The sequence below is a fragment of the Chlorocebus sabaeus genome, chromosome 27 (assembly GCF_047675955.1).
Source record: "Chlorocebus sabaeus isolate Y175 chromosome 27, mChlSab1.0.hap1, whole genome shotgun sequence".
Lineage (NCBI taxonomy): Eukaryota > Metazoa > Chordata > Mammalia > Primates > Cercopithecidae > Chlorocebus > Chlorocebus sabaeus.
The window spans coordinates 25168796-25191985 of NC_132930.1; the positions used below are offsets into that span (position 1 = coordinate 25168796).

Genomic DNA, 23190 nt, shown 5'->3' on the forward strand with positions numbered 1-23190 from the left:
ACTTTCCTATGGATGTCTCCATTCCTCTCACAAGGAATGAGGTGCCTTTCTCCTCCTGAATTCTCAAACAGACGCTGGTCCCAGCTCCGGGGCCTTCAGCAAGTAGCCACCTTCTCATGTTCTGCTTTCTGTCTATTCTAAAGATAGGCACACAAACGGTGACCTTATGGTATTACTGTGAAAACGGGGGAAAAAAGCAAAAGAAACGATTCTGGGCTACATGGAAAATAGTAAGGGGTAATTAATGGTGGTGGTGGCTTTTGTTTCTTAGCTTTGGGTGCTGAAAGAAAGAAAATGGGAAAACAGCTTCTTCTATTTTGTTTGTTTGTTTCTTCGTTAAACCATTAATCTCCATAAACAAGGCATGTTTTTAGTTACAGATTGACTAGAAAAAAATGCATATGCTAAGCCAGATGGGTGAAATTAACAGTTTCATTAAACTGACTTTAAAATAACCAGTTACACAATATCACCCAAGACAATATGCCTTTGCTTTTGAGCAACAGTTGGAATTCAAAGTTTACCAAATGTGCAAAATGAGCAGTTTTACCTTAGGATTATTATTTTTTTATTGTATTTACTACTGCAGAAAATTATTTAGATTCTTTTTCAGGGAAAATACTCTGGTTATATTTCGGGGGCAGTTTTGCATTTCATGTACAAAAGAAATAACACAGCCTTTCAAACTGCCTGTGTTTCAATCTGCAAAGTTTTTTTGTGCTAAAGATTTGAGCTTTGTGAGGGATTCCCTTTTTGCTCCTTATTCTCCAGCAATCTCAGCTACCTGGGCGCTCCTGCTAATGATTTCTGGGGTTCTGTGCCAGCGGTTGGCAGGGCAAGTGTTTCATTCGAAGCTTCATTTGGTTTGGAGTCTCTTCCTCCTCTGAGCCTACAAAGTACGGGTCCATGGGTACTCTGGCAAAACTCATCATCTTAGTTAGGCATTTGGCAGAGTAGGTGAGGCAGGGATGAATCGTTAACAAACGTTAATGTTGCTTTGCTGGGAATGTGCAGAGGGGCATCCAAGAGGAGCACATAGTTAAAAGTAAACGCATGAATAAGTGGCAGTGGAATTTATTTTGCAACTCTGAGTGCTACAGTGTCTACTGAATTCAGTGTATTCCAGGTTCTTATCACAGCTAAAGACTGGGTAGAAGGGCCTTCTCTCAACTATGCAAAGGGAAAATCCAAGACAAGATTTCGCAGGCTGCTGGTGAAAAAGGGTGTTATCATGCAGATGTCATCCTAACAGATTAGCAGAGGGAAATGGAATTGTTCGAGGATGTTCAATGCCACGTTGTTGGTTATAGCAAAACCACTGGAAACAACCCAGGAGTCTAAAAATAGAGACCTGGTAGGGAAAATGGTACAGCTATGGAATGCAATACTACTGAAGCATTAGAAAGAATGAGCTTCTGACAGCCCCAGGGAGTTATTCATAATGTGTAGTTAATTTAAAAAAGAAAGTCGAGAGTCAGAATCTACAATGGCATAATACGCCATTTTGGTAAAGAAAATGTGTATGTAGATATGTAAATAGATGTGGATGTGAATTGTTGTATATATGAAAGAAAAGTCTCAAAGCCTACATACCAAGCTTTTAATAGTTTTTAATCTTCATTATTAAAGAAAGACTGAGGGAGAGGGGATTTCTGTTTTTATTTTATATAAATCTGCATTGTTTGGTTTTTTTTTTTTTTAACAACAAGCTGTTATTTCTCTGGGGAGTTTTAAAAAAATACAGAAAAAGGAACAAACTCCATTCGTTCAGTAAAGTGAATTTTTTCAGCACCTACTGTGCCAGGTACTTGGGATCAAAAAAGCAAAAGCAGAGGCAGGAGGTAGGCAGGAAGGAGTTCCAGGAGCCAGTAGTTAGAGGATGCCTTAGAGCTGGTGGAGGTGGTGGCTGCATCCTTCCCCACAGCTCAGGGTCTGCAAGCACAGGCACAGTGTCCCCCTCTCAGGGACACCCAACCCACTCATTTGTCCCCAGGCACCAGTACCCACTCATTGACGAAGTGTCAGCATTCACAATGTCATCTGTGGGTCCTTCTGATCTCGACTTCCATTTTTAGCATGGCCCTCTGCAAGGAAATCGCCCTTCAGTAAACCCATCCCCAACCTTCCCACATTGGAGACTCTTCTCTGTTCAATCCTGATGAAGGACTGATAAGAGTGAGTCTCTCTCATTGCCTCCTGAGCTTTAAAAAAAATAACATTTTGATTTTTGATGGAATGAAGAAAGAAAGAAAAATGTTGGACATAGTTTTTAGGCAGGTGAAATTTTAGTCAAGTTGACATTTAACTTAACATTTAAATCAACATTATTTACATGTACATTTACATTTAACTCACATCCTAAGTTAAATGTGAGTCTTCAGTTAAAAGTTAAGTCTTAAGTTAAACGTAAATAGTATCTTTGTAATCCTATATGGCCTTTTGTAACATAGCATCTAGCATAGTGCTTTGCACATAATAGAAAGTAAACATTCGTTGGCTGAATTAACAAGAGATGTGAATAATGAAGATAGACTTTAGAAGACTCTAACAGGACATCTAGGGCCATAAAACTTGCTTGTTTGGGCTTAAATGATGATCAGCTTATAGATTCGTGGGAGAATTATGTAAAAGGAAGCATCATATAGCAGTTGTGTAAACAAGTTTCTATCCGCGTGGTAAGGTACCTATTAAGGCAACTGACTGACTGTTCATTGAGGGTACGTGCGTCAGGGTGACTGTGAACTCTGGCTTTAGTGACCTTCAAAGTGGGTCTCACAGATTGGCTCTGCCTCTTGCCAGCCTTTGTAACTTTAGACAAGTTATTCTTCTCCAGGCCTCAGTCTCTTCATGTGAAAAATGGGGATGCTGGAAATAGTACCGACCTTACAAAAGTGTACCAATTAAATGACATAATTTACATGAGACACTTAACCCAGTACTTGGCCTGCTGTAAGCTCTCAGTAAAAGTTGACACATTCTTTTTATTTGGAGACCCATGAGAAAAACTGGGGACAAAAGATGTCTAGAAAGCATCTAAATATAAGGTTCTTTTGCTCAACTTTTTAGAGCAGTGCCTAGGAACTGTTTGTGAGATAAAACACAATCTTCTTTTTTTTTTTTTTTTGAGACGGAGTCTCGCTCTGTCGCCCAGGCTGGAGTGCAGTGGCCGGATCTCAGCTCACTGCAAGCTCTGCCTCCCGGGTTTACGCCATTCTCCTGCCTCAGCCTCCCGAGTAGCTGGGACTACAGGCGCCCGCCACCTCGCCCGGCTAGTTTTTTTTTGTATTTTTTAGTAGAGACGGGGTTTCACCGTGTTAGCCAGGATGGTCTCGATCTCCTGACCTCGTGATCTGCCCGTCTCGGCCTCCCAAAGTGCTGGGATTACAGGTTTGAGCCACCGCGCCCGGCCAAAACACAGTCTTCTTTAGGGAGTCTTAGAGGGGGAAAAAGTCTCTCTGGAAGTTTCAGTGGTCCTGGTTTGGTGATGAGTTACACTGAGGAAATTACTCTCTTGAGGCAATTTCTGAGCTACATACAGCACATCATTTCCCCAGGATACTAGGCTGTCATTTAGTGCCAAAGAAAAGCTATTTACAGAATGACACCATGGTATCCCCAAAGAGTTTAATTTACCTCCCTAGAAGGTGGTATATTTTGAGGCACTGCAGGACCGACCATATCAATAACTCAGGTGCTTTAATTGGCTTTTCCTCTTTTTCTAAAGCCATGTCGATCCCATGGTAATTAATTGTGTGTGCTCTGAATTGTGTTATTTACAGTGCCAAGGAACCAGAATGAATCTGTATTAGAAATCGGTGGGAAGATATTTGAGAAGGCTGTAAAGAGACTCTCTAGCGTTGATGGTCTTCACCAAATTAGCTCTGTCGTCCCCTTTCTGATGGATTCCAGCTGCTGTGGATACCATAAAGCATCCTACTACCTCGCAGTCTTTTATGAGACTGGATTAAATGTTCCTCGGGATCAGCTGCAGGTAGAGTCTTTCATTGCTCCATTAACATCAGTCACCTGCGTTATATTTGCAGCGCAATGCGCTCATGCCCCTGGTAGAACTGGACATGTTGCAGCTCCTTGGAGTCCTTTAAAAATCTTTACACTCAAGATAAATGTCCTGGGGCTGTGTTAAATACAGGATCCTTTCCTTTCAGTGAGTGAAAAAGGGCACTTCATCCATTTCTAGCCAAGGCCTTGAGGGGATGATTGGTGTACCAGCTAAGGAACAGTGTCAGGGCTTGCCAGAACCCCAGTTCTTCAAGAACAGGTGCTTCTTACCAAATTCTTTTAATTACTCTGGCTGGGAGACCGTTATCCACTATCCCACATCACTTTTTAGCTAAGTGAAGTCACTTGGACCTTGAAGCGAAGTATTGCTGCCTCCAGCAGTCTGTCATCAAAATAAACGCCATACCAGACGGCTTCATTTCTGGTTTTGAATCCAAATTTATGATGCAACTTGCCTAACATTTAGAATTACATTTTCATAGTGCATTAGTCAGGGTTCTCCAGTGAAACGGAACCAATGGGATTAGATATATATAGGAAGAGGTTTCTTACGAAGAATTGGCTCGTGCAATTATGGAGGCTGAGAAGTCCCACGGTCTGCCGTCTGAACGCTGAGGGCCAGGAAAGCCAGTAGTGTAATTCCAGACTAAGCCTGAAGGCCTGAGACTCAGGAGAGATGATGCCATAAATTCCAGTCCAAGGGCAGGAAAACAAAACAAAACAAAACAAAAAAACACATGATGTCTTCCCGCCTCGAGTAGGCAGTCAGGCAGGCAGAGAGCAAAAAGGGACCAATTTCTCTTTCCTCTGCCTTTTTGTCCTATGGAGGCCCTCAAGAGATTGGATGATGCCCACTCACAGTGGAGAGGGCTGTCTGCGTAGTTCACCTCACCAGTTCAAATATTCATCTCATCCGGAAACACTCTCGCAGACACATCCAGAAATGATGTTTCATCTGGGTACCCGATGGCACAGTCGAGTTGACACACAAAATGAACCATCGCAATAAGTACTGCTAAATGTTCCCTGATTGCTTGTCGTTTTCAGATTTGCATAGGTGATTGTGTATCCGTGGTTAGGGAGGCTCAGACTGTTGAGATATGCCCAAATGGTTCCATGTTCCCTTCCAGTGATTTGCTTATGATACCTCTGGCTTACAGATGCTCCTGAATGACAGCATGTTTTCCTGAGCCCCAGAAGCAGTCCCCACAAGGGTGGAATAATGAGAACAGTCTAGTCCCATCTCTGCCACAAAGTGGCTGGTTGACCATGGACAATCGACTTCCCCTTTCTGGGCCCCTCTTTTCCTATGAAATGAGGTGGTCAGACCAGTCAATCTCCAAAGACCCTTCCAGCACAAACATTCTGAGAGTGTGAGGATGGGACATGGGCCTGCCATCCAGACCCTGTGTGTCCGTCAATGACATCGCTGAAACAGAACAGGGGACTTAGGACAGTTGGTTGGTGCCCAAAATAGTGCTACAATAGAAGTCACGAAAGATCCCTGTTTGTACCAGGAAGAGGCAAAAGTCAGGGCGTTTTAAGCTGTTTAACGTTAGGAAGGGCAGCTAGCTGGAAATTTGTAAACCAATAGAAAGCTGGATTGACTTTTTTCCTAAAGATTCATTTCATTTTATTATTTTTTTAAAAAGGCAAGTTAAATCCCAGCACTTTGAGAGACCGAGGCAGGTGGATCATGAGGTCAGGAGATCGAGACCATCCTGACTAACACGGTGAAACCCTGTCTCTACTAAAAATACAAAAAATTAGCTGGGCATGGTGGTGTGTGCCTGTAGTTTCAGCTACTCGGGAGGCTGAGGCAGAAGAATGGCGTGAACTCGGGAGGCAGAGCTGGCAGTGAGCCGAGACTGTGCCACTGCACTCCATCCTGGGCGACAGAGCGAGACTCTGTCTCAAAAAAAAAAAAAAAGGCAAGTTAACATCTTTCTGGAATGGCTAGGATTGTATATAGGAATTGGGCCTGATGACCTCTCAGTGTTAGGATTTTATGACCCTATCTACAATCTCATGAACACTTTGTAAATTTCTTCCTAACAGGGCATGTTGTATAGTTTGGTTGGAGGCCAGGGGAGTGAGAGGCTGTCGTCAATGAATCTTGGGTACAAACACTACCAGGGTATTGACAACTACCCCCTGGACTGGGAACTGTCGTATGCCTACTACAGCAATATTGCCACCAAGACACCCCTTGACCAGCACACGCTGCAAGGAGATCAGGTATGAGAGAGAAAAAAGGTTGGGAATGGTTGTGGGCCTGTTTACCTCTTTCATGGAGTGTCTGCACCTGTGGCTGCTTTCGTCGTTGGCCTTCAGAGGATGAACATAATCGAATGGAGAGAGGAGCTTTCTTGCGCTCTCCAATTCCTGTTTCCTGGCTGTGTTCTCAGGACGAATGCAGGGGCGGCCCTACATTTATGCATGAAAAGCTTTTCATTCTTGAGAGGACCGGTATGTGAAGAGTCCATTTGGCCTTGGGCAGATTTTGATTTTGCAAAAAAGAAACATAGGTGTCTTGTCTTTGTGCCAATACCCTATGAGATGCTGAGGTCTGGAGATGGTAGGTGGGATTGGGTCAAATTGAGTGGAGGCAGGAAGCTGTAAGGGCTCTTTTCAGTGTGTGATGAGCAAGCAATGTCTACAATGGAGACAGGCAAGCTTCCTACCCAGCTATGTTCCCCCTGCTGGGTGCTTGAGAAATGTCTGGCCCCATGCCATGAGCCTTGCTACCCCAGTGCTCCCAGGTGACTGACAACAGGATGTGATGATTAAAGACTCCACCCTATCCCAGATGAAGGACTAGATGAGGGACACTAACTCCAGCCCCCAGTTTTGCAGGCTCCCAGATATTATTGATTCATTGGACAAAACAATCAGTGACTCGCATCTCCCAAAAGACCATAATATATTACATTAGACCAACTGATGGTTTGTTTCCAGACTTCTTTTGGAGGACAGGGAATAATAGGGTCCAACTAAAAGGTGATAACTAAGAATAAAAGAAAGCTGCCCTTTGATACAGATCTGCATCGAATAGTGGTAGACAATGAAGTGGTTGCTTCCTATAAGTAGTTGTGTGTTTTTTGTTTTTTGTTTTTTGTTTTTTTGAGACAGAGTCTCATTCTATCCCCCAGGCTGGAATGCAGTGGCGTGATCTCAGCTCACTGCAACCTCCATCTCCGGGGTTCAAGTGATTCTCATGCCTCAGCCTCCTGAGTGGCTGGGATTATAGGCTTGTGCCACCACGCCCGGCTAATTTTTTGTGTTTTCCGTAGAGACAGGGTTTCACCATGTTGGCCAGGCTGGTCTTGAACTCCTGACCTCAGGTGATCCGCATGCCTCAGCCTCCCAAAGTGCTGGGATTACAGGCGTGAGCCATCATGCCTGGCGAGTGCCATAAACTCATGATTTGCCCCTGCTTAGTGAGCAGCTCTGAGAGATAGGCCTAGCCAGGTTAGGATTATTGAATTTTAGGCTGAGTGGCTGACTGGGAACCAGACCACTGGTCCCCAGCTCTGCCCCTGGATTGGGCTCAGAAATCTTCAATGCAGAAAATGCAAGCTTTGATGTTTGGGAATGGTTGGTTTCTGGAAAAGAAATCGAGAGTGGCTACTGGGTGGTTGCGAAGTAAATGACTTGAAGGTATATGCTGTCAGTAAATGTTGAACATGAGTCAAGCTATAAAACACCAAAAGTCTGTCTATATAGACATTCTAATTCCTTTAGAAAATAATGATTCCTTCTGAACAAACTTACACACCCTTATAATATATACATGTATTTTCTGTCTGTGTAATTTAACCTCAATTTACAGGAATAGATTTATTAATTGGTGAAGTTTTTTAAAAAAAAAGAATTGTTCTAAAAACTTTGCACAAAGTCAAGCCAAAAAAAATTGCTTTTTTAAAAACTAAGCCTGGATGGGTTAATAATGTTCTACATGTGTATGTTATACTTTTAAGAATTCAAATTCAGCATAAATTAGCAAACAGGAAATGGTATGTTGCTAACAAGCTCCTTTTCTTTTGAAGATTTGGCATGTGAAATGTTATGATTATGAAAGAAAACGTTTAATTGGTCAGAACCAGAGGAGATGAATAGAAAAGATCTGTCTTCCAGCTGAAAAGTCGCCTGATTAAGAATCACAGATAGGAATTATACAGTTAGAAGAGTTGTGTCATCGCTCATTTTCTTAAGAATGTGTAATTAATGGCTTCTTAAGAACTTAAGCCGGTGTCATACGTTGATTTAAATGTCCTTTTGTTGAGAAATCTATTAATTCACCAGCGTAATGTAGTAAATGAGAAGACAGAGAAAGCCAGACCTCTAATTAACAAACCAAGGACCCATCAATAACTGCTTTCTTGGTTCTTGCTTCATTCTCTCTTTTATGTAACTCGTGGTTCACATCATTTCATCTTTATTAGTGCTCTCCCTTCACGTTGCTTTCTTTATGGTTTAGTAGGACTCTGCTTCAGGCTAGACAGAAAGAAGATGGCTAGCGCTTCTGTTTGTTTCTGCGGCTTAATTACAAATGATTAGTCCTCACATTCTGCCCCCTCCTCAAAAGCTGCTCTTCCTCAAGGTTTGGTTGCCAGTCTTCTGTTCGCTCTCTACATTTTCTGGACAGAGATCTCATCTACACCTTTGGTTTCAGCTACCCTCCACATATGATAATTCTCAGACCTTAATCTCCGGCTGTTTTCTTGCAAATCTCCATCTGCCGTCATTGTTACATACTGCAAAAGAAACACATCCCTCCTCATCTCCATTCCCTGCAAACACCTCAGCAGATGGCACGGTTGTTCATGCTAGAACCTGGGGAGTCATCTTGGATCCGCCATCATCCCACCAGTCAACAACCCCCGACAGCTTTCCATGCCACTTTTTCTCTGCTCCCCACGTGCAGCCCTGCTGCTGCCTGAATTTGTTGCTCATCACCTCCCCTCTGAGCTCCTACAACAGTGGATGGGCTGAATTGTGTCCTGCCAAAATCCGTAGGTTAAGGTTCCAATTCCTCAAAATGGAACCATACTTGGAAATCAGATCTCTAAAGAGTTCATTAAGTTAAAATGAGGCTGTTAGGGTGGACCTCTAATCCAGTAGGACTGATGTCCCTATAAAAAGAGATTAGAGGCCAGGTATGGTGGACCACTCCTGTAATCCCAGCACTTTGGGAGGACGAGGCTGGCAGATCACTTGAGGCCAGGAGTTTAAGACCAGTCTGGGCAACATAGTGAGACCCCATCTCTACTAAAACTACAAAAACTAGTCAGGCATGGTGGTACGCATCTGTCATCCCAGCTGCTCAGGAGGCTGAGGCACGAGAGTCGCTTGAACCCAGGAGGTGGAGGCTGTAGTGAGCTGAGATCATGCCACTGCACTCCAGCCTGGGCAAGACTCAGTCTCAAACAACAACAACAAGGTGAGATTAGGGCACAGGCAACCCAGAGGGATGACCACGTGAGGATGCAGAAAATGACGGCCATCTGCAAGCCAAGGAGGGGGGTCTCAGAAGAAACCAAGCCTTCCAACACCTTTCATCAGGAACTTCCAGCCTCTAGGACTATGAGAAAATTTCTAAGTCACCCAGCCTATGGATCTTTGTTATGGCAGCCTAGCAGATGGAGAGCTCTCCTCTCCGGTCTTTCTTTCTTTCTTTTCTTTTTTTGAGACAAAGTCTCACTCTATCACCCAGGCTGGAGTGCAGTGGCACGATCTCGGCTCACTGCAACCTCCGCCTCCTGGGTTCAAGTGATCCTCCTGCCTCAGGCTCCCGAGTAGCTGGGACTACAGGCATGTGCCACCACACTCAGCTAATTTTTGTATATTTAGCAAAGATAGAGTTTCACCATGTTGGCCAGCTGGTCTTGATTTCCTGACCTCAGGTGATCCGCCCACCTTGGCCTCCCAAAGTGCTGGGATTACAGGTGTGAGCCACCTCCCCCCAGCCGTCCTGGTCTTTCTGTCACCAGCCTTCCCATCCTCTCCCTCAGGCCAAGTGCACCACCGCACACTGGAATCACCTGGAGGCTTACAGAACATCTCTGCACGGAATCCACCATGGAAAGTCTCATGAAAGTGACGTGGGGTGTAGCCTAGGCACATAAATGTGATATGAGGATACATGTATGTGTATATTTTAAAATAAGCCTGCAGGTCAGCAGGCTTTAACTCTGCAGTATCAGAGGTGAACTTCTGAGCTGCCCATTCTAGAGATGTTGATTTTATAAACTGGCAACAACAACAACAACAAAATACAGTCCTCAGAGGACTGTACCCTGCAGCCAGGGTTGAGAAGTGCTCACCCGGAAGAGTAAGTCTAGCTCATCGGATGCCGTAGGAGGTGTTCTTTGATCTGGTTCCTTGCTACCTCCCCAACCAAACTCGCAACACCGAACTTTTGGCCAGGCCTGGCTGTTCCCACCTCCTGACCTTGCCTGTCTGCTCACTGGTTTGCTTGCTCCGTGCCCCTCCCCGTTTCCTTCTGACTCTTCCCACTTCGATTCTTGCTCAGATGTCACCCCCTCTGGAATCCTTCCTGGGACTCTCCTTGCTGTGCCACCGTCACACCTAGGCACATCTCTCCCATTGCTCCATGCTGGGTGTTGTGTGCAGGGGCACAGAGCTGGCTCCCAAGTAGGCTGTGAGCTGCCCGAGGCAGGGACGTCATCTGTTCACCTCCGTGTCCCAGGGCCCAGCACTGTGCCTGACACATAGTTGGTGCTCAGTGTTTACTGATGGAAAGATGGCTAGAAGTGGGTGCAGAGGTCACCCAGTGGTGAACAAAAAGTCACTGCAGTGTCTTGATGCTGGTGCTTTTCGAGGGGACCCATGTTTCGTTGTTGACAGCAGGTACTCAGAGCCCTTGCCCCTGCCTCTCTTGCATGCAGCACCACCATTGTATGTGACACCCATATTTGGGGAATCTTGGCTGTTTGCTTCCCTGACTCTCCACCCTTACAGGGCTGATATTTCTCCTTCCGACTTACAAATCCCTAAAGTGTTAAATTCTACAAAGAAAACACACGCACTATTGGGAGCCGAACATTATAGCTGATTTTAAACACGCTAGGAGGCAAGTTCCTCGTGGTGGTCCTGCCAGGCCCTGAGGTGGGAGGTTGAAGTGCAGGCTCCGCAACTGCCTGTTCCTCCAGCTGAGCCTGCTCCTGAGTTCCCAGGGGTGCTGGCGGAACTGTTCTATTCCACAGCTTCGGGGAAGGCAGAGGCTTCTGGAAAACCTGGGGCTGCTGAGAGGCTTTGCTCCCCAGCTGCAAAAACTAGAGGGTTTTTTTTGGTCTTGTTTCTTTCTTCTTTTATCTCTCTCCCTCTCTCGTCCTCACCTGCCCTCTTTCTCTTTCTCTCTTTCCCACTTCCTTTCTTTCTTCTATTCCTTTCTCTTTCTCCTCCCTCTCCTCTTTCTCTCTCCACTACCTGTGTATTCCCCCGTCTTTCCCTCTCTTCCTCTCTCTTTCCTCTTCCTACCCCCTCTTCTCTCTCCCTCTTTCTTCTTTCTCTCTTTGCCTCTCTTTCCCTGTCTTTCCCACATCATTTTCCTGGTTGTTGTTGTTGTTGTTGTTGTTGTTGTTCTTCTTCTTCTTCTTCTTCTTCTGCTGCTGCTGCTGCTTCTGCTTCTGCTTCTGCTTCTTCTGCTTCTTCTTCTGCTTCTTCTTCTTCTGCTGCTGCTTCTCCTCCTCCTCCTCCTCCTTCTCCTTCTTCTTTCTTCTTCTTTCTTCTTCTTCTTTTTTTTGTCTTTATGCTTTGTTGGACTTGAAAGGAAATACTGTCCAACAAACACAGACCTTACTGTATTTTTTTTTTTGAGATAGAGTCCCTCTGTAGTGCAGTGGTGTGATCCCGGCTCCCTGCAACCTCCACCTCCCAGGCTCATGCCTCAGCCTCCCAGATAGCTGGGACTACAGGTGAGCACCACCACGCCTGGCTAATTTTGGGCATTTTTAGTAGAGATGGGCCACATTGGCCAGGCTAACCTCGAACTCCTGACCTCAAGTGATCTGCCCGCCTCGGCCTCCCAAAGTGCTGGGATTATAGGCATGAGCACCTGGCCACACTTACTGTATTGATTAAGGTTTTTTTGGTTTTATTTTTTAAAATTTTACACACACACACACACACACACACACACACACACACATAAATAATGTTTTTTTCTTTAATTTGACACAGAGTTTTGCTATGTTGCCTAGGCTGGTCTCAAACTCCTGGGCTCAAGTGTATACCTGCCTCAGCCTCCCAAACTGCTAGGATTACAGGCGTGAGCCACTGCACCCTGGCCTTCACCTTTCCTGAAGCTGACGACACACAGACAGGATATGTTGTGAACACTGCCCTCTGTGGCCTGCAGGCTGACTGGAATGAAAGGCGTGTCAGCGTCCCCGGGACAGTGTGGAGCCTTCTCTAGGGCTTGGTCCCAGATGTCTGAAGATTGCCTTGTCTCCAGACACTGGGCCTCCTGTGACTTGGTCAGCAGTATTAAGATAAGAACTTCTGAGCTGCTCATTCTAGAGATGTGGATTTTATAAAACAGCAACAACTATCACAATGAAAAGAAGCCACGGAGGATCCCAGAGCTGGTCAGGTTGGGACGCTTAGTGCCTGCCAGTGTCCACCAGCTCTGTCTCTACCCCACATACTGCCTAGTGTTATTCCTTTTTTTTTTTTCCCCAGTCCACAGCTTCTTCTCGGCTTTTCCTGCCCACAAAACCGTTTGAATGAATGGACAACTGAACACCATCCTTTTAAAGGTCGTTCCTGCCTCAGAAGTCTTTGTATTAATAGGTGGTCTGCTTTCACAGAAGGCCTTAGGAATGTGACCACGATGTGATGCTGGTTGCTATTGTAGTGACCCCAGAACTATGGAGAAGGCAACCCCCGCCTCAGGGGCAGGCAGCATGTGGTGGCTCCACGGCCAGATTTGCCTGGGTTCAAGTCCTGGGTCTGCTGCTCACTGGGTGTGAACTCTTGGATCATTATGCTCACCTCTGTGTCTGTTTCTCACCGTCTCACAGCATGGTGGTCTGCACCTGCCATGTTGTTACAGAACAAATAAGTCAATCCAGTACAGCCAAGCACACAGGATGAGCTCCCGAAACTGTTTCTGGCCCCAACACTCCATCCCCCAGTTCTAGTCCTTCTGTTTTCTAAAGCATAAAATTCTCTTAGATCTTTTTCCCCACAGCCTAAGGCTTTGAGTTGTACTAAACTGCAAATACCAACAGGGTTAACGTTCTAAACAACAGTTAGCCATTTACACTTTAGTATGAGTTAAGGTCCTAAAAAATGATGAGTTGTCATTTACTGAGAGTGTGCCGTGACCCAGGCACTCTGCTAAGCAATTTCACAATCTCCTTTTAAAAGAAATATTTTATTTTACGTTCCAGGGTACATGTGCAAGACGTAGAGCTTGTTGCATAGGTAAACGTGTGCCATGGTGGTTTGCTGTACCTATCAACCCATCATCTAGGTATCAAACCCAGCATACATTCACTATTTTTGCTGATCCTCTCTCTCCCCTGACCCCCCAAGAGGTCCCAGTGTGTTTTGTTCCCCTCCCTGTGTGCATGTGTTCTCATTGTTCAGCTCCCACTTGTAAGTGAGAACATGCAGTGTTTCGTTTTCTGTTCCTGTGTTAGTATGGTGAGGATTATGGCTTCCAGCTCCATCCATGTCCCTTCAAAGGACATGATCTCATTCCTTTTTTTCGGCTGCACAGTATTTCATAGTGTGTAGGTACCACATTTTCTTTATCCAGTCTGTCATTGATGGGCATTTGCGTTCATTCCATGTCTTTGCTATCCCTACAGTGAACATATGCACACATGTGTCTTCGTAATAGAATGATTTATATTCCTTTGGATATATACTCGGTAATGGGATTGCTGGGTCAAATGTTATTTCTGGTTCTAGGTCTTTGAGGAATCGTCACACTGTCTTCCACAATGGTGAAACTAATTTACATTCCCACCAACAGTATAAAAGTATTCCTATCTCTCCACAACCTCACCAGCATCTGTTGTTTCTTGACTTGTTAATAATCATTCTGACTGGCGTGGTCTGAATTCTAACTCACCACTATTTACCCAGCTGAGATGGTATCTCATTGTGGTTTTGATTTGCATTTCTCTAATGACCACGGATGTTGAGCTCTTTTTTTCCTACGTTTGTTGGCTGCAAAAATGCCTTCTTTTGAGAAGTGTCTGTTCATGTCCTTTGCCCACTTTTAAATGAAGTAGTTTGGTTTTTTTTCTTGTAAATTTGTTTAAGTTCCTTGTAGACTCTGGATATTAGACTTTTGTCAGACAGGTAAGTTGCAAAAATGTTTTCCCATTCTGTAGGTTGGTTGTTTGCTCTGATGATAGTTTCTTTTGCTGTGCAGAAGCTGTTTAATTTAATTCATCCCATTTTTTAATGTTTGCTTTTGTTGCAGTTGCTTTTGACATTTTCACATGAAATCTTTGTCTATGCTTATGTCCTGAGTGGTATTACCTAGATTTTCTTCTAGAGTTTTTGTAGTTTTGGGTTTTACATTTAAGTATTTAGTCCATCTTGAGTTAATTTTTGGATAAGGAAGGGGTCCATTTTCAATTTTCTGCATATAGCTAGCCATTTCTCCTAGCACCATTTATTAAATAGCGAATCCTTTCTCCACTGCTTGCTTTTGTCAGACGAACAATCTCATTTAATCCTCATGCAACCTTATGAGGTCAGAAATTGCCCAAAGTCACACAGCAAATGAGTAGTGGAGCCTAGATTTGAACCTAGGTCATTCTAGCTCTTTGCACAGTGAAAAAGCATGGCTCGTAGGTTGAGTGCCTTTGATGTAGCAGATGCCATGCTAAACTCCATTTTATGGATGCAGAAACTGAGTCTCAGATAAAGTAACCAGCCCAAGGCCTAAAGTAGGTAGTGGTGAGTTAAAATTTAGATCCCCTCCCTCTGATATGAAAAATTGTGCTCTTAATGGTCCCACCCTGCTGCAAAGCTCAGTGACTCCAGCAGGGAGGTGGGGCAGGGCTAGGTTAGGACACAGAAACAAAAGGCAAACGTTTGAGCCCAGGAGTTCAAGACCAGCCTGGGCAACATGGCGAAACCCCATCTCTACAAAAAATACAAAAAAATAGCTAGGCTTGGTGGAGCATGCCTGTGGTCTCAGCTACTCGGGAGGCTGAAGTGGGAGGATCACTTGAGCTCAGGGAGGTCAAGCCTGCAGCGAGCCATGATCATGCCACTGCAATCTAGTCTGGGTGACAGAGTGAGACCCTGTCTCAGAAAAAAGGACAAAGGTGTTTCTTCTTCACAGTCACCATTTACGTCACCACCCAGATACATGAGTATTTCTCACGATGGTAAGGCTGGGTAAAGGGTGTGGGCCCCGCAACCAGCCGGCTTGGATTTGACTCCTCAATTTGAAGAACTGTCTGATGTTGGACTTGTTACTTAACCTCTCCAGGCCTCCGTTTCCGCATATGTGAAATGAGGATATTGACGGTGACTGTCTTATCAGGTTGCAAAGATTTGATGAGTCAATCCGGGCAAAACAATTAGGACAGTGCTTGGCACATCATCCATGATGGTTCTTATGATATATTATCACTGTCAGAAACACCTAAAAATATCGATCACTGCAGGGAAGGAACTGTGTCTTCATGAGTTATGTCTTTTATTCAAGGAGGAAACAAAACAAGGAGAAAAAGAAAAACAACCAAAACAAAACAAAATATTAAGAGCACCTTTCGTATCAGACTGAGGGGATCCAAATTCTAACTTACCACTAACTACCTGTGGGCCTTGGGCCAGTTACTTTATCTGAGTCTCAGTTTCTGCATCCATAAGTGGAGTTTAGCATGGCACCTGCTACATCAAAAGCACCCAATCTTTTGGCCATTCTTTTTTACAGTGCAATAAGCTAGGAAGACCTAGGTTCAAATCTAGGCTCCACTACTCATTTGCTAATCAGATGAACAGAAAGCCTCCAGCTGAGAACTCCTTATCAGGGCAGCTCAGGTTTCAGCATAATTCCAGGCTCACCGCCCAGGACTGTCCCCTGGAGTTTAAGCTGAAACACCTGCTCGTGGGGTGCCCTCCATACACACTGGCCATAAGCTTGGCCAAGCATAGACCAGATAGAGCGGTCTGGATTTCAGGGCCTTCTCACTAGAGGGCGACATCCTGTGGGAGCACAAGAGAGCTATGTCTTTGGAGTCAAGCCAACCTGGAAAGGCCAGCTCTATAGTGTCACCTGGAGTTCATGGTTTCACCCTCTGAGTCTGTTTCTTGGCCTGTAAACTGGGGGCAGTGATACCTGGATTGAAGCTTTATTATGAGGATTAAGTGGAAGAAAAAAAGAAAAAAAAACACACATGTCTTAAACACTGAGTATATAGTCGGTTTCAATAAAAGGTAGTGGCCGTCGTTATTCTAAGTGTTACTGTTAACTTGGTGGCCTCCTCAGGTTAGCTATCCAGCAGGAATGGCTACTGGCTGAGTTTTGAGCCTAGCACGATCCCCAAGTCTCAGCCCCCAAGTCCCCCTGGAAGGGACTCCTGACTTCACGAGGCCAGTAGAGGAGGCAGCTGAGAGACTTTCTGAGGAACAGGGCTGCAGACTCGAGTTTATGAGTTTTTGACTCTCAGTACCTTTTTTTTTTTTTTTTTTTTTTTTGAGACTGAGTCTTGCTCTGTCCCCCAGGCTAGAGTGCAGTGGTGTGATCTTGGCTCACTGCAAACTCTGCCTCCAGGGTTCAAGCGATTCTCGTGCCTCAGCCTCTCAAGTAGCTGGGATTAGAGGTGTGTATCACCACACCCATTAAATTTTGTATTTTTAGTAGAGACAGGTTTCACCACATTGGCCAGGCTGGTCTCGAACTCCTGACCTCAAGTGATCCTCCTGCCTCGGCCTCCCAAAGTGCTCAGTACTCTTCTTAATTAACTAACAAAGAAAATCAGGACTGGCTCCTTCTTCTCTGCGGCTTCTTTTCCAAACTAGTGCAGACCCAATTTTTTCACCATCTGCCTGTGGCATGCTTTGGGCATGGGGAGCCCTCTCTAGTATCTGCTCATGGCACCGTTAGAGCGACTTCATTATGTATAAAGAGAGACCATGGAACAACAGGACTGAATTTTTAATAAACAGTGAAAGTTTATACATCAAAATGAATTTTATCTTCTTCAAAGGAGTCAGATACCTGGGAGGCTGTGTGCAAATTCTAAACATTTTGTGAACTTTCCCTTTGGGTTCTTCTTTAAAACCTCTAGCACATTTTTTCTCACATCCTCAGAGTTAACATGCCCTCTTCTTTTCAGGGTAGATTTAATTTTTGGAAATAGCCAAAAGGTATTTGAAGCAGAACCTGTGAAATAAAAAGAGGTTAGTCATGCAGGATAGCAATACGTTAGAATCAAAAATAAGGTTATACTTAGAAAATATTGATTTGCCTTTTTGATGCTGCATGTATATAATCTGGCTCTGAAATCATTGGCACAAAGTGGACTTCCAAACAAGCCTGAGCAATTGAAGTAGATGTGGAAATAATTTCGGCTTCCCAAGGCAAATACTTTGATAGGAACAAACAACCATTTAGATATAAAAGATGTGATACATTCCTTTAAAAAGAATTTGACCTTATATCATTATGGGCACACCTCATATTTCAATTATTCATATAGTTTTTCTTAAGCAATTGCTGGTTTAAGAATAATGTCATGTCTTTTGCATGCTTATATCATTTGGATATTTCCTTCCTTCTTTCCTTCCTTCCTTCCTTCCTTCCTTCCTTCCTTCCTTCCTTCCTTCCTTCCTTCCTTCCTTCCTTCCTTCCTTCCTTCTTTCCTTCCTTCCCTCCTTCCTTCTCAGGCATATGTTGAAACAATTAGACTAAAAGATGATGAAATACTCAAGGTACAAACCAAAGAAGATGGAGACGTCTTTATGTGGTTGAAGCATGAAGCTACCCGAGGCAATGCAGCAGCTCAGGTAAAAATGCAGGCTACTGTCTTAGAGATTCTGTCCGCCATGATAGACTGGGTTATACCGTGGTAATGAAACATCTCAAACCTCAGTGGCTTAAAACAATACCACTATTTCTCACTCACACTACATGTCCAATAGAGGTTGTCAGGGGCAGGCCATAGTTGTCACAATCCCTTAAGAGCCCAAGCTGACAGAGATTTCCAAAACCATTGCAGTCAAGCCATGGCCATAGCACCCTACCAACTGGCTAACCGCTTCTACCCAGAAGTGGGATATTTCACTGGCCAATGTAAATCGCGTGGCCCCTCTTGACTTCAAGTTCTGCCACTCACCCAGAAGGAGGGAAAGCCACAATGTTTATGACCTGCCCTAAAGACTACCATCAGGTACCCGGGAGGCGGAGCTTGCAGTGAGCTGAGATCACGCCACAGTACTTCAGCCTGGGTGACAGAGCGAGACTCCGTCTCAAAACAAAAAAAAGAGACTACCATCAGGTGCATTGATGCATCCATCAGATAGAAAAACACGATGCACCCTGGGGTGCAGGGGAAATTAGGTGTCCAGAAGACCATGAACTCAGCTAGAAGAACAATAGAAAGTTATTTATGGCTTGTTGGACCACAAGGATCAACCTTGTCTCTTGAACATCTCTTCTCTTTGGATGGACTTTTAAGAGGTACAAGAAGGGGCAGACGGCTGGGGAAACACCCTCTCTGCGTCCCTGCTTTGATTTCACTATCAAGAGGAGCCCTTCGTGGGAGCCTATGAACGCTGATTGCACTGGGAGGAAGCCTCCTTCCCACAGGAAGGATTTGACTTGGGCTTAATGCTCCCTGTGAGTGCAGCAGCGTCGGGAAGAGCTTCTGGAGCTGCTAAGGAGGCTGAAGCCCAGAGATGGGAAAGGGAAAGAAAAAAGAAAGAAGTCACGGGCATTGACAGAGCAGACAGTACAGGGCCCTTTTTTTTTTTTTTTTAGAATCAGGGTCTCACTCTGTTGGGCAGGCTGGAGCGCAGTGGCATGATCATAGCTCCCTGCAGCCTCAAAGTCCTGGGCTCAAGTGATCCTCTAGCCTCAGCCTCCCGAGTAGCTGGACTATAGGCATGTGCCACCATGCCATGCCTTGCTAATTTTTAAATATTTTGTAGAGATGGGATCTTGCTATGTTGCCCAGACTGGTCTTGAACTTCCAGCCTCAAGCAATTCTCCTGCTTAGGCCTCTCAAAGTGCAGGAATTAAGGCCCACCACACCTGGCCCAAGAGGCTCTTTTGTAACAGGTCTCCCACCTCTCTATAGGGGTCTTCACCACATTTCAGGAAATACTTTGCTGGAAGTTATAAGTATTGGGGAGGAAAAGGGAAGAGAATGAGATGAGAGGAGAAGCAGAAAGAAGGAAAGACAACAAGCGACCCATGTGGAACTGGAATGTTAACACACATGGCTCTGGCCCCGTTCCTGGGCATCTGTCCCTAACCTGCAGTCTCTCTAGTATAGGAAGGATATACAAATACAGGAATGTATACAAAATAGTATGGCCTGGCATGGTGGCTCACACCTGTAATCCCAGCACTTTGGGGGGGCCAAGGCGGGTGGATCACCTGAGGTCAGGAGTTCAAGACAAGCCCGGCCAACATGGAGAAACCCCATCTCTACTAAAAATACAAAAATTAGCCAGGCGTGGTGGCTGTGCCTGTAATCCCAGCTACTCGGGAGGCTGAGGCAGGAAAATTGCTTGAACCTGGGAGGCAGAAGTTGCACTGAGCCAAGATCCTGCTACTGCACTCCAGCCTGGGAATGACTGTGCCAGAGCCATTTCCTAGGTATACCAGAGCTTGTATTAACTTTTTTAACAATAGGCACTTCTTCCTTCCTATGTTCACTAAGTCTTTGTTGAGCAGCTTCTATGACCTGTTGAGCTCTGCTGGGTAAAGGGGCCAATGGACAGGGGCAAAGATAAGTAACATCTTGAGGTTCCTCCCTCCCAAGAGCTTCCAGCCTCCAGTCTGATGGTGGACCCAGCCATGTAGACAAATGATAAAAGATCAATGCTATAGAAGGATGCCCTAATGATACAGATGTGCAGAGACCTCCATGCCAATCACATGCCAAAAGAAAGGGCAATACCTCCCAAAAGAGTGCCATTTGAGGAGTTTGATTATTGGCGAAGTTCCAGCTAGCTCTGGTCCTGGGTAGAGTAAATACACACACACACACAGACACACACGATCCATTCATTTCTGGCTTGCATTAAGGGCTTGTATTTACATAAGTCCACGTTCATGGCTCTGGCCTCCAGTTGGAAGACAAAGTATATCTAGCTAATCCTTGGTTCTCAATTGAAAACATTGTAAAATAGGTTTGCCCTCCCACCTTTCAAAGTCTTGTGTTAAGCATTACACAGGAAAAGTCACTGTTCTAAATTGCTATTGTCTTTAAGCAACGATTGGCCCAGATGCTGTTCTGGGGGCAGCAAGGTGTGGCCAAGAATCCCGAAGCAGCAATTGAGTGGTATGCCAAGGGCGCCCTGGAGACGGAGGATCCTGCATTAATCTATGACTATGCCATTGTGCTATTCAAGGTAAGAATCACTTAATTTGTGCTGAAATTGTGCAATTCTTATCAGACTCCTGAGCAGTTTCCTGTGGGCAGGCCGGCAAACAGGGAGTCGATAATTGGAGAAACTTAGTATATGCTTCTGTCACTCTTGATGGAAAGGGATGTTGGCTAAAAAGGCAGAGTCAGAAGCAGTTCCCTGTTCTCATTTTTAATCATTAGTCTTATGTCTGGCACCTGGATTCTCTGTGCTTTTGCAAGAACCGCGGCATTCTGGAGGAGATACCCGTATTTTATCGATTGGCACTCAGCTGCCAGCCCCCACAGGCACTGCAAGTTTGCCACCAGGCAGAGTTCTCTTTTAATTACAGCTTAAACATAGTATGTAATTGGGCTGGATCCCAACAATCCTGCTGATGAAAATAAAGATCTTGGTTTTAAGCCAACAGGAGAGGGGTGGGAAGAGCCTAGCAGACAAGCATTAAAGTCCCACCTCTGTAACCGTCAGATATGTCCTTGGAGTCACCTCATCTCATGGGACAGTGGCAATGACCACAGATTGAATGAGATCATAGGACCAATGGACTTTGGGGACTGTAAAATGCCGAGTTCTTTATACAAAATAGTATGGCCTGGCGTGGTGGCTCACGCCTGTAATCCCAGCACTTTGGGAGGCCAAGGCAGGTGGATCTCCTGAGGTCAGGAGTTCAAGACAAGTCTGGCCAACGTGGTGAAACCCCGTCTCTACTAAAAATACAAAAATTAGCCAGGTGTGGTGGCTGTGCCTGTAATCCCAGCTACTCGGGAGGTTGAGGCAGGAAAATTGATTGAACCTGGGAGGCAGTTGCACTGAGCCAAGATCCTGCCACTGCACTCCAGCCTGGGCGAGAGAGCCAGACTCCATCTCAGAAAAAAAAAAAAAAAAAAAAAAAAATTAGTAATAGTTCACACTGAGTGGTTGTTACCTGCTTTGCACGGACTAATGCATTAAATCCTTACAACTGACTTACAAGGTTGATACCTTGGTGTATTATGATCGCTTTCCATTTATATGGAGACAAAGGCACAGAAAGGTTTTGTAACTTGCCCAAGGTCACCCAACTGGTACATTTCTGACTTGCAACTGGGATCTAGGAAGTCTGGCTTCACAGTCTGTGTTCATCCTCCCCAAGCACAGAGACATCAATTCATCAATCTTAGAAAAGTAAAAAGCTTTGGCTTTGGTAAGGAAATTCTTAGACTTATGTCCATACCCAAAGAAAGCAGCTGCCCCCAAAAAGCAAGGATCTTCAAACAAGGCCAGGCCCATCTCCAGAACACAGCTGTGGCCACTCCGAAATTAACAACCATGGCTGTGGCTACATTTCTAACCCCTCCTACCCTATCAAAGCCTGAAAACCTATTGGTTGTGTTTTCCAAATTGAGGTCTCAGACCTTCTCTTTCCAGTTGTCAAATCAACATGGAAATGCTTTGAATCTGAGCCATATGCCAACGCATTCATGTATTTGTTCAATAAGCAACCATTCCATTCAGGGCTGACCCAATGCCAGGCTCTGGGCTACTTGGAGGGACATATGGATGCATGAGTCACATCCCTGACCTCAGGGAGCTCATACACAGAGAGGAAGGCAGAAGACCGACATCAGTAAGCACAGAGGAGCAACACCTGTCCACCAGAGTGGAGTCCAAAGATAAAGGCACAAATCAGACGTTATCTCTGCCCACCAAGATCTCACAATCTACAGGGAGAGGCAAATCCAGAAATAAATGACTCTGGGAGTGACATAATGCCTTCTCTGGGTGTGCTTTCTCACACCTTCAGGCTTTTTTGCAGACAGGTGGGGTTCTGCATTCTTGCTAAGTTTTCTCTGGGTGGGAGGAAGGAAGCCCTTTATTAGCAGCTCAGGGAAGATTTCCGCCTCTGGCTAGAAGATCTCCTCAAGTGTATTCTGTGTGAAAGAACCCCACGCTGAAAATGGGCTTTCCATATGCAAAGAACAGTAAGTGCATTTGGCTGTGTGGGGGCATCGGGCTTGTATGCAAAGATGGTACCAAGACGGTGGCTGTGGTTCATTCCAGGTAGTCGAGTCCATCTTATCTCGCATCTACATGAGGATAAAGCTTTGACTTTGACAGCAGCAGCTGTCCTCCATCCATTCACTCAGTGGATAGTTACTGAGTACTTACGATGTACCAGGTTTCACTCTTCTCTCATGTAACAACTTCCAATACTACTCAGATTCATGTAGAGTACATCGTCTTTGTGCACGAAAAGTCATCCCAGTTTTGACTCGATAGCGGGTACAGTGTAAACATCCCTGTCGTAGAGTGTGGGGGTTGTCATCGCAGCTCTAACTGTGAGGCTTTGGCTAAGTCAACCGCTCTGGGCCCCCGTTTTATTTCTTCAAAACAAAAAAAGAGTTGGAGAAGATAAACTTATTATACTTCAACCAGGCGCTAATGTTCTGTGATTCTGGTCTTTCTGATGCTTTTCCAGAAGTCCGGAAAGCTCGTCTCCTCCCCCTCCAGTTACTCCAAGTGTCCTTCTATGTCCTTTTCCCTCTCCTCTTCCTCCCTAATTAAATGAAGCAGTGGTGCCATTCTGAAAAA

At 45.0% G+C, this 23190-nt stretch overlaps 1 protein-coding gene across 1 annotated transcript in view; it reads left to right on the forward strand.

The window, feature by feature from the left end:
- SEL1L3 (SEL1L family member 3) overlaps window positions 1–23190 on the forward strand; it is a 117420-nt gene that overhangs the window by 55626 nt on the left and 38604 nt on the right. The window contains exons 10-13 of the mRNA XM_008017714.3: window positions 3780–3991; window positions 6079–6258; window positions 17911–18030; window positions 20464–20604. Of these exons, the coding sequence (XP_008015905.3) occupies window positions 3780–3991; window positions 6079–6258; window positions 17911–18030; window positions 20464–20604 (653 nt within the window). The remainder of the gene's footprint in view (window positions 1–3779; window positions 3992–6078; window positions 6259–17910; window positions 18031–20463; window positions 20605–23190) is intronic.